The 12,637-nt window shown below is 37.4% G+C and overlaps 1 protein-coding gene across 4 annotated transcripts in view; it reads right to left on the reverse strand.

Moving 5' to 3' along the window:
• POLA1 (DNA polymerase alpha 1, catalytic subunit) overlaps positions 1 to 12,637 on the reverse strand; it is a 299,926-nt gene that overhangs the window by 175,638 nt on the left and 111,651 nt on the right. For all 4 annotated transcript variants that reach the window (XM_053917486.1, XM_053917487.2, XM_053917485.1 and 1 more), the window contains 4 exons: positions 6,598 to 6,630; positions 5,740 to 5,832; positions 4,349 to 4,554; positions 1,747 to 1,879 (listed from right to left, as the gene is read on the reverse strand). In XM_053917486.1, the coding sequence (XP_053773461.1) occupies positions 1,747 to 1,879; positions 4,349 to 4,554; positions 5,740 to 5,832; positions 6,598 to 6,630 (465 nt within the window). The remainder of the gene's footprint in view (positions 1 to 1,746; positions 1,880 to 4,348; positions 4,555 to 5,739; positions 5,833 to 6,597; positions 6,631 to 12,637) is intronic.

Below are 12,637 nucleotides of genomic sequence, written 5' to 3' on the forward strand. Positions count from 1 at the left end.
TTGAGAAAGAGACAAAATAGTCTAAAAGGAAACTCCTTTCTAGGTGTCACAAGTGATTCCATGCCAATGGCTATACACTGAGCCACTTAAACTGAACAGCTAGTGCCAAGGCACATATTATAATCTTTCTATAATTTTTACTTTTCATGTATAAATGTCTTCTTTTGCGACTTTAAAGACATTGCAGGTCAAGGTGTAATAAACAAGTAATTTGCCTAAGAATAAATAAAAATCACAAGGTTGTATATAAAAAATATTCATTCTCTCTATAAATCAATGTAAATAAAATCCAACAGCGAAATTTTGTTCATATCCATTCTGGTAGCAATGTTTTATTTAAATACCACCAAAGAATAGTATCATCAATATAAGCGAATCTCTGGTGAAACTGGCATATATTTTATTGTTATCAATTGGTATCACCCTTTTACAAAGCAATTTGAAAAGAGCCATACAGATCTTCATATCTTTTGACTCACATATGTCACTTCAAGGAACCTAAACTAAGAAAGTAATTCATCCAAAAGCAAAAAGATAATGGACAAAGATATTTCATAGTTATTTACAATATAAAAAAATAAATACTTAAAATAAGCAAACAAAAATTTCAAATAAAGATATACCAGTGAAATATAAGATTAACACATTGATTTACACAATGGTTATAAAGGTTAATATAGAAATGTGAAAAATTTGCTTATGTTAAAGAAAAATAGATTTCAAAGTAACATATAATTGCTGCAGTGTAAAAGTGTTTTCCAAAGTACAGTGTGCAACACTGGCAAGCATTACTTTTTTCTTTTGACAATATTTCTTTTCAATGTATTTTTATTTTTCAATTACAGTTACATTCAATATTATTTTAAATTAGTTTCAGGTGTACTGCATAGTGTTTAGACAATCCTCTATTTTACAGAACCAGGTGGGTACTGAAAAAATCGGGGCAAACATTGCTTTTAACACAAGGGTATTATGAATGAGCTTTAATTCTAAAACTTCCATTTAATATAATCATTATATTCTTTTTCATTAGAATTATTTCTTATGAGCTTTGACAATGAAATCTATTTATCACAAAACTAGTAAAGAAGTATTTGCAAAATTAGCTTCTAAATATGCAAGGGTACTTACTGTTTTTGAATGGGGAAAAAAAGTCTGTAACCTAACATCTTATATGACACAGCATTTTGGAAAACAAGATTTTTTTTTTAATTATGTAAGAAAAAAATACTCCTTATTTCAACAACCAAGAATACCCATCAAGTGTAAATTATAACTATGTCCAAAAAACACCTGCCTGATAACAGCACCTTTAAGAATCACCTTCTGCGAAGTTATGCACACACGTGCATGCACGCAAGCGCTCTCCCTGTCTCCATCTCTCCCTCTCCCTCAGCTTACAGGTCTGCCCCCAAGCGCCTATAACTTAGGAGGACTATGAAGAAGGTGTACCCTCCAGTCCCTGACACATGAACTATATCACTCCCCAGAACCTCTAGGAAGAAGGCTTCCAGGAATTCCAGTCAGGAGTGAGGAGAGAAGGCCCTGCAGCAGACATGGCAGTACCAGTGGCTGGGAGAGGAAGAGTGATATGCTAATGCTCAATCTGTGAGATAGTTGTTAAGCAGCTTTCATCACCAGCTAGAATTTATTTCAATTGCAAGGATGAGGTGGTTCTTCAACGATCTGAAGGAGGAGAAAAACACGGTGGCAGCAGCTGGGCTCAGCAATAAATGCCACATTTACCTTGTTAATTTCAAACTGGCTCACTGGGACACTGCCATTTAGCACATCTTCTCCAATTTCTATTAACCTCTTCTGAATATTTTCCACTATCGTGTCCCGGCTTTGATCAGAAAGAATTTGGCCAATAACAAAGCTGCAAAAAGAGACAGGGATTGACTTTTTAATATCATACTTCATTAACAAAGAAGAGAGAAGGAAGATAAATGCTATTAGATAACATGTGGACAAGAAATGTATTAGAAGCTAACATGAGGGTCAATGTCTAAATGGTCGTTACAATTTGTTTTCTAACATTAACTCTACCAAAGGTTCACCAACCTTGAAATGTCAGGTTTGCCCCTAGACATACATATCATATTTTATGTAGCATCGAATGCTTCACACAACATACAGACACACAAGCAATGTGTTCCGTTGTATTTTAAGTAATTACCAAATTCAAAAGCAGTTATATTCTACTGATAAGTTTAAGTGTTAGAAGACAAGTATTTCACTTTCCTCATAAAACACCAAGATGTTATATCTGATTATCAAGATATCATCTCCAGCCCTGGCTGGTATGGCTCAGTGGATTGAGTGTTGGGCCTGCGAACTGGGAGATTGCCAGTTCGGTTCCGAGTCGCATGCCTGGGTTGCCAGCCAGCTCCCCAGCAGGGGGTGTGCTAGAGGCAACCACACATTGATGTATCTCTCCCTCTCTTTCTCCCTCCCTTCCCCTCTCTCCAAAAATAAATAAATAAAATCTTTAAAAAAAAAAAAGATATCATCTCCACCTGAGATGACAATTAGCTATATGGAAATACAAATTCCTTCTGCAAATTTTAAAAAAAGAAACCAAAAATTGCAAACGTTTCTTTCTTCAGCTTCATTATATTGTTCGATGTTCTCTAACCTTACGCTATCCCTCAAAAACTTCATGTTGTTCCACCAGACCCCCCCCCGAGAAAAGGGAAAAAAAGAAAATGAAAAGGAGTAAGGAAGCCAATATTTTATCCATTTCTGAGGAAAATGCAGAGCGAGGGTTTGACAGCTGCATTATAATTTGTCAGAAAAAGAACCCTGACAAAAACATTTGTATAGCTTTAATTACTAATTTCTAACTCAGAGAAATTTACTTCTATTATGATGCATCTTTTCTTAGAAAACACAAAGCTGAAGAGAACACTCTAATCGACAGTCTATACAAAGTAGTTTCATCTTTGGGTACATTTCGGGGCAATGAAGCATTTCAAACTACACTTCATACAAGGCTAACAGTGACCTATACTTGAATGATCAACTTTGCCTAATCAAGAGTAGTTTGCAGAAGAAACAATTGCTCAATCTCCCGATTTGAAACCAAGAGGAAGAATGGAAAACAAGTAAAATATGCTGATATTCAGTAATATTAAAATTAATTTAAAATTTTGCTTTAAAGAAAAAAATGTTGCTGCCCTGGCTGGTGTGGCTCAGTGGACTGAGTGCCAGCCTGCAAAGCAAAGGGTTGCTGTTCGATTACCACTCAGGGCACATGCCTGGGTTGCAAGTCCCCAGTGGGGAGCACGCAAGAGGCAACCAACCACACGTTGATGTTTCTCTCCCTCTCTTTCTCCCTCCCTTCACACCTAAAAATAAATAAATAAAATCATTTAAAAAAAGGAAAAAAAAGTCTATTTTCTGAATTGCTCAGGATCACAAACCAGTAATATCTGGAAAGGTGGTAAACAAAGCATCTAAAGATTAATTTTTAAATGGGTATTTTATAAATTAATATGATCCTAAAAAAATAAAACAGGCGTTAATGCAATCTTCAGTCTCAGGTGCAAAGCCAGGAGGTCACTCATGACATTTATTATTTCTGAGGTACATATGGTCTTTGAGAACTAGCTCTTCACCTGAAGTTAGTAAGAATCTTTTTCTTATTTTAAATTTACAGCACTTCTTTTTAATTTATTTCTTTTCTGAATTGAATGTAGAGAAAGGAAGGGAGAGAGAGAAACATCAACTTGCTGTCCCACTTATTTATGCATTCATTGGTTGATTCTTGTATGTGCCCTGACCTGCAACCTTGGGAGAGTTGGACAACGCTCCAAGCAATCAAGCTATCCAGCCAGGGCTACTAAGAATCTTTATACACAAATGATATCAGAGGGAACAAAGTCTCGCTCCACGGTCTACTCTGAATCCCAGAACATTTTAAGCCATAAAATGGGGATGGCTTAACAATTATATTCCTAAAGAGGCTCTAGGGTGATTCAGGAACACAATACAAGGCACTTTCTAACAGGAATATTAAAGCAAAACAATACAAAACAAAACAATATCAACAAAGCCAGCTCTGTAAGGATCCAAACTGTGAAGGTTTACCCCCACCTTGAGTACAAACTCAGGAGATGGATTCTACAGCAAGTATCATTTACTGAATGAGTGTGGTTTTTTCTAAGTTTTAATCTATCCATAAAACTCCACTCCACATAAGTAAGAATTGCTACTATGCAATAATAACAATAACAGAAAAGAAGCTATGTCCTTGTGCCCGGCAGAATCACATGGTTGTCCACATCATTAACACTTGAATGTTTTAAAGACAAACAGCCAAATCAAAAATGAAAGCAGGACTTACTTGCCAGTATCTTTAGCAAGATCGCACCAATCTCTTCTAACTATATCTAGTCCTTTCAGCTCCTGTCTGGTGAAGTAATTCCCATCCGATGTTGGCTCTACAACCAGAGCAGCATATTTCTTTTTCTTCAGCAGAAGCAGAGACTTGAAAACTCCATCAATGTCAATTTCAAGCAGTTTGTACAACTTATTCACCTCACTTTTTACCTGTGAAAATTCCAACCATTAATACAAGCTTCTCAAACATCTAATAGGAAGATGAACATGCTACAAATAAATTCCCAAGAATTAATCTAAACAGAACTTGAAGTCACACAAGACTGGAGTGTATTTATTTCCTTGGCATAAATTTATGGAACCTGATATTCTGTTGGGTCCGATGCAAGAACACTGAAAAAGCACAGGGAAAGAACTGGCAGGGTCAGCCCCAAGAATTTAAAAAATTATGAAATAATCTTTTTCAAATCTAAAAACTAAATGCATATGTACTTACCTTCAAACTACTGGTTAGAGATTACATAGTCCAACAAGTAGATATATGGCCAGAAATAAGTAAAACTTAAACTATTAAAACGTCTATAATATCCCTGTACCTTGAACATAGGCACCTTGAGTATAAGCAAATACATATATGCCGAACAAACACATGAACGTCACCTGCTCTTATTGATAGGGTCAGGGCACAGACCCTTGCCTCTAGGGAAAATACAGTTTTTCAAGGTCCAATATGAGTACAATGTGCTACACTTGCTTTCAAGTGAGGACCGTAGCTCAGGTTTCATACATTTTAAAGGGGAAAGGTAAGAAGGTGTTAGTTTGTGAGATGATACCTTAGTTTTAGTTTATTGGCACAATATCTCAACATAGTAATTGCTCAAGAACCACTAACTGTGCTAATTGTAAACTGCAATTAGGAGACTACAAATGACTATTTCTAAACGTCTCCTTGCCTTTTCAAATATTTTTTAAGTACTCCAATAAACACCATAGACGTGTGCAAAAGTGTATATGTAGGTAGGTAGGTAGGTAGGGATTTATCCATATCTATCAGCGTATGAAAGGCATCTGAACACTGCTAGACACATTTCTCCTTATGAGTGACAATGTGATAAGTACTAACTTGATCACATCTTAAACTCATCACTCTTATGCTGTTCTCAAAGGCAAAACATATCTATCATTCAAGGAAAAAACAATTCTCTTTTAATTTTATCCCCAAAACAAACAATTGGAGAAGAGGCTAAGAAATATAAAAGAGCATGAAGAACTGAAGGCACTCAATGTATTCTTTTCAGAAACACACAATGTACATATACATGAATTTATGACGTTCCATGTCAAAACTAATTCACAAAAGTAAATAAACCAGATAGTTTTACCGAATTATCTCACCTTGTTTCCCAATTTAAATACTTCTTCCAGATTGGTGCTGTTGGTGTTTATCATAATTGAGTCTGTATCTCCATAAATAACTTCAAGATCCATCTAATGAAAAGGCAAAATTATAAAAGTTAACAACGAAAACATGGTGACCATTATGCACAATGAAATTCAAGATTTTCTACATTACAGAAATTACAGGTCCCACTGATTTTTTCCCCAAAGGCTAAATGTATTCTTATCCACATTGTCAGGAGTGAACGACTGAAGTGCCAATAAGCCAGAAAGGCGAACACTGCCACGTTAAAAAATCTCCCTAATTTTCTTAAAACAAACAGGCATGCCAGTGGCAGGGGAGGTGTCTAGTTTCCACGAAAACAAAGTGTGTAACTCAATAATACAAAGGAGGATAAGAGACTAGGAAAGTCTATTACTCTATTTACCCACAGTACCACAAGCTTAGCGGTCATGGCAATTTATGAAGCAGAAACATAATAGGATTTTAAAATTCAAAGGCACAAATCCATATTAAATTCTTAACAGTTTCAAGCAGTATTTAGCAGAATATGAAGAGTGCCAAAAAAAATCAATCATACAGTACAAAAACCTGGAAGTAAACTCTAATTAGCACTGTTACTAATTTGCTTGAAACAGTCACATATAGGCTTCAAGCAGCGGCTAGATCATATCAGTGTTAGTAAAAGAAAAAAGCTATAATCCATTAGGGGGGATTATAAACATAAACCAGACATCCTAAGAAGCCATTTCCAGTCTGTTTGGGTTGCAATTTTCCTTGAATACAAAAATGTCACTAGGTATGATATTGAAGAGTTGTTATATGATGAAAATGCTCAAAATGCTCAGCATTACCTTCTCTACCATTTCTTTTGTATGCATCAAAATCTAAAGGAAACAGAAAGTCAAGATTAATGCATTATATAATTACAAAAACAAATATAAATACATAGATAGGTAGCCCGATGATTTGTCATTTCCATATATTTTAAAGCTCTTGATCATTTTCTAACTACAACTCTCAAAATAACAATAACATCAACATAGTCTAAAAATAAATTTGCTTCAATGTTGATTCTCAGTCAGAGATATGTAAACAGATCTATTGTAAAGATCTACATAAGCTCTATGTAAGCAGATCTATGTAAAGATCTCTCTTTAAAAAACATGCATAATAAAAATACAGTAAGTCCTCACTTAACATCATGGACAGATGCTTCGAAACTGAGACTGTAAGTGAAACAACATATATAAAGAAACCGATTTTACCATAGGCTAATTAATATAAACAGGAGTTAAGGTCCTGACGTATTTCCTACGGTCACAAAAACATCACCAACCTTCTAAATACACACTCAAAACACTTCTAATGTTAAACACCGAAATAAAGGTGAGCTACACGTACATTTAAGGAAGATGAATAAAAACCAGAGAATTCTTTTCCAACCCACATATTCCAGCTTAGGGTCACCAGTGGCTAGAGCCGATTCTGGCAGTTCAGGGCACAAGGTGGGCACCCACCCTGGACAGGATACCCTTCCATTGCAAGGCCACTCACACGCACACTCACTCAGACTGGGACAATGTAGACACGACCATGAACCCAGCATGCACATCTTTGGGATGTGAGACAAACCGGAGTGCCTGGAGAAAACCCATGTAGACACGGGGAGAAGATGCAAACTCCATACTGACGGTGGCCCCAAGCGGGAATCAATGTTTTTCTTCATTGATATTATAATGAAATGACAAACAAAATGACATTATTCAAGGACCAACAGAATCCCTTTATAATATAGAAAAAGGCCAACTATTCTCATTACTAACATCTAAAAGAACTGCATGGCAAAAAAAGCTTGACAGAGCATTTCAAATCTGGCAATTCTTACTCACGGCATTCAGGACCTTAAAAGGTTAAAAGAATTTTATATATATACACATACATATATATATATATATATATACACACACACACACACACACACACACACACACATATATATAATAAAGGTATATATCAAATATATGTATTAGCTATATATCAAATATATAATATATATCTGATATATATAGTAGGCAGATTAGATTTAAATTTCTCCTCTACACTAAACTTCTTGAAGGCAGAAAGCAGACCTGCACTATAGTCTGGGAGCTAGCACAGCGCCCAGCTCAAAGCTGGGGCTCAGGAAGCATTCGGTGAATGAAGGCAATCATACAGATAATATGTGTAGACAGCTCTGCCCCCAGGCCCATATGGCTATAAGATTAGACACATACAGATTATAATGTGGATATAGATAAAAACAGATACAAACTATCACAGACCAGATCAGAAATAACACAAATTTAAAGCCTCTTCAAAAGTAACATGAGATAATGAGCACTCAGAGGGTGTGTGTGGGGAGGGGCAGATACTATGCTACAAGCATTTCATGTATTTTCTCATGTCATTCTCCAAGGTCCCCAAGGGACAACCACCATTAAAATCCCCATTTGTTAGATGCAAAAAAAAAAAAAAAAAAAAGGCCCCAAGAGGAAGTATTCATTTGTCCCACTAGGTGACACACCAAGGGTAAGAACCCAAGCACTCTTACTCCAGAGTACGGAGCCTTAGTCACTTCATGCTATTTTCTGTACACGATTGCCCATCTTTCAAAGCATCCATCTAACCCAGAAGTCACTTTTCCAATGGGCCAGGTAGATTTACTTCATTTATATTTTTTTCCACCCCCGATAGTCCTCATTGTCAACTAAGCTGAAATCTCATATCATTTGTCTTTTTTGTCCTTCATACTACAGAGCCCTAAAAATCCTACCTCAGAATATCTTTTATATCTACCCACTACTTTCCATTCCCATTGCCCCTCCCCTCTATTACTGCCTCCTGATGTTGTGCAGGCATTCATGGTCCTATGTTCTTAGGGAAGGAAGCCCTTCCCCTGCCCTGGGGGGGGGCGGGGGCAGGGGTGGTGGTGAATACTGATTAGGCTAACCAGTGGTTTTAATAGTGGCTGTACAGTGGAACTGCCTGGCAATCTTTTAACAAATACCAATACCTGGCCCCAACCCATTTTTTAAAAAGAGCTCCCAAGGTGATTCTTATGTTGTAGGTGCGGTTAAAGGCCACGGCCCAAGATAATCATGGTAATCCCATTCTGGAAACAGTTTTTGGTGCCCCCTCCCCATGGACACCAGGCTTCCTATGTAACAAGTACTTAAAAAACTGTTTGCTAATTGACTGATACGTCTCATAGTAATCCCAATTACTTCTCTACTAGGCACTAGAATTGTTACCTCATAAAAACATTCACTTTCCTCCACTTCATCTTCATTTTTTAACATTTAAATTACAGGGAAAGCCTTGTGGGAGACTACCTGACAATTCCTTTGGGAAAAGGGCAATAATGAGATCCACCCAAGTCAAGTCAATCATAGTGAGGACAGAACTACTTATCACGAGTTCTCTTCATCCTCTGCCCCTTCCACCGCTGCCAGGCTTAGCTTTCCTCACCACAAGGGCAGTTCCACAGGGTTAATGTTTCGTGCCATGTCACATATCTCAGGAACAATCTGCTGACCTTTCGCTGCAATTCTGCATATGCAGCAACCGATTTCTTCTACTCTTCTTTCGTGCCGGGAACCAAACCAACTAGATCATCCCTGAGAGCACCTTCACCTTTCAGATCACGCACCCCACTCTGTCCTCCACCAACTCGCAGCCATTTCCACGCACAATCTGAAGGCTGCTACCACAATGGCTTTCTCTTTGGTGGCAGAAACCTCTTGGTGGATGTTTTGAACGGAAATGGTAGAAACTAAGCAAACTATAAAGGCTGTCACTGCCGCTGCTTGTTCTTAACCTAACACTTTATCTTAGAGATTATTCCATACCCGCACATAAACAGCTGACTTATTCTTTTTAATGACTACGTAGCATTCCATCGTATCAACTGATCACGATTTAACTCGTGCTCTATTACTGAATATGTATATTCTTTCTAATCTTTACCTTTATAACCACACTTCAGTGAATAATCCTCATACACGTGGAATCTGCCAATATGCCAGTAACAAGATAAACTACAAGAAGACTTACTGGGTTAAAACTTATATATTTAAAATTTTTTGACAAATATAGTCAAATAGCTCTCCACAGAGGGTATACTAATTTCTATAGATAGTTTTAATCACCATCTTTCCAGTGGACCTCAACAGTAGCTGATGACAATGCTCTGTCTCAAGTTCAAGGTCCTCTCCATAGCTCATCAACTCTTCAGTCTATCCTAGGCCAGACAACCCACAACCAGGCTGACTGCTACTTCCTGTGCTTCCTCACTAAGCAGTTCTACATGGTGGCTACCACAGGGCCCTATCCAGTCCAACGCTTACCCAAGGCTATATACCCAAGGCTAATGAGCAGGATCACCCCAAAGCTGCCCTCAGTTCAAACTGCTCACTGGGCTCAGCGGTTGGATATCCAGTGGACTACCAACATCGCAAGATCTAGCAGAGGGACTAACACAAGGTAGCTATTCACAAGCATTTGTAGAATGCTGAATGTGTAATTCTAAGGGGTAAGCAGTACCATAAGCCCTATTTTATACATGAGCAAAGTCAGGCTCTGCAATTCCACCCAAAATAAGAGTTAGTCAAGAGCTTGATCTAGAAGCTGGACCATATGTTTCACTTTCTTATTACTGTATCTCACTGTCTTGATAAAAAGCCTATACCACATGAATGTTCTGGAAGCCAACAATCAAACACACATATTACAGATATTTTCCCCATTAAGAACATGCATTTTACAAAAAAGCCACAGGTATCCAGAAAGGTCTGCTGGACACAAGGAACAGTGATTAGAAGATGACCACTGATAAGTTCACTTCCAAGTGACAAGCCTAATATTAAAGCCACCCATTCTGACGGAAAATCATTTCGTAAGTGCCAGAAGCTAGAAAACAGGGCTATAAAAGCTTGCTAAATTCATTAATAAGGCAGTCGGCAGTTATCTGATTTCACAGCAACACCTGCATATTTATCTACTCATTACCAATTGGATGATGAAATTTTTCAAGCACATTTCAAAAATCTGCCAACTTCAAGTGTAAAAAAATAAACTTTGTGGTTAATTTTTCCCTTAACAAAGTACAGCTGTTGAGAATAATTGTTCAAGATCTTACCCTGTAATGTCAACTGCAGCAGAACAAAGAGTATTTAATTAGCAAATCTATCCAGTAATTCAACACCTATTATATAAAATGCCTTCGTGATTTTATTCAGGATAATTTGCTAAGAGGGTTATTACTGACATTCAGATGGAATTTAAAATTCCTACGCAAGTCGAGTCATAATAGCAGTAATGATCTCCCCAATCAGGAGATTCGGTGTCACACAAGGCTCTCTTGCAATGCAGCAGCCGATTTCCTGACTTCTTAATTCCTGGGCTCAGCTCAGTGAGAGCCCTTCATGCCGATATTTCAGTCAGCAATACATCTTTAATGGGACTCTATTAAAATAACTAGAACAAAAATGACTTTTTTTTGGTTAAAAAGAATGACAGCACTGCCATCACATCAATCATTGCAGGCTTAGCAGAACAGTGCGGTTAGGGGGAAAGAGGAGGGGGAAACAGGAAAGGAGTGGGGCTGGGGGTGGGGAGAGCAATAATTAAAATAATACGAAAAGGTGTTTTAACCCCAACCCGAGCCTCTAAAGGCTGGCGAAGGGGGGCTGGGGACTAAAAAAGAAATGGAAATATATTTCAAAAAAGGGTTTCCTAAAGAAAATGATTGGCTCAGGAGTACACCCACGATGTGGTTTACTAAGCAAAAAGAGCATGTTTGTTACCCTGGGGTTAACAGCAGCAGCGACCTAAGAAAAAGTACAACCGAGCTGTGTATTTACAGGTTCTCCTAACCAGACCAGGAGAAAGGTGGGGTCCTGGTTTTTTGTTAGGACAGAATACTGGTGTCTTGCAATGCATTCAAAGGTTATAAAATGTTTTTAGGGGCAATTACAGACTAAAACAGTGTTTATTAATGCTAAATGAAAGAAATCGCCACCTTTCCAGTTAAAAAAAGTTACAAGCTCCTATTTCAAAAGCATATGTCCATTATAGTGATATCTACTATCAAGAAACCCACTTCATTACATGAGACAGCTATTAAACACAATGGAAATCCTACTGGTTATGAAAATGTTGCCTAAGGTCAAATCTAAACAAATCATGTATGAACAGAATGACAACTGAAATCTCAGTGGCTTTAGGGTTCTTCTGTTACTGATGACAAAATTAGAAATAAACTGGAATGGCTTTTTGTTGTTTTTATTTTTTTGGAAAGGTTTTTTAAACTAATACATTAGTCTACTAGGGGGAGCAAATGAATGGTTTTGAAGGATAAGGAAGAGGAAAGGATTAGAAATATAAATATTATGGTATCTGGTAATCCAGCCATCATCTAAGCTTTTCCCAATTTTAGCAGTTCCCAACCAGGATTTAGTGTTATGTGCTTCTCCCACTTGGTGGACATTTATTTTGTCCTCATTTTGTTAGATGCCTTTTTCCTATTTTTCTGAGATGTGTATCTTTTCTATAAGATGCTCAAGGAGCAGGGCAGTGGATTTAGAAGCACCCTACTTTCTGTCTCCACCACTTAATAACATTCCTGTGACATGGGGTTCCTCAGTGCCCTTAAACCTTAGTTTTACCCTCTTTACAATTGGGATAATACTACCACCTAGTTTCCCCAGCTACACGAGGAATCAAAAAACTTTATGCTGAAAACTTGCTTTGCAAAAATAAAACACTATACCAATGTGAGTTTAAAGAACAGTCAGGGGTCTGAAGTCTGAGTACTGCCAATTACTAGCTAAGTGATTTGCGAACAAGCTTTTT

This window comes from Desmodus rotundus, chromosome X (genome assembly GCF_022682495.2).
Source record: "Desmodus rotundus isolate HL8 chromosome X, HLdesRot8A.1, whole genome shotgun sequence".
Classification (NCBI taxonomy): domain Eukaryota; kingdom Metazoa; phylum Chordata; class Mammalia; order Chiroptera; family Phyllostomidae; genus Desmodus; species Desmodus rotundus.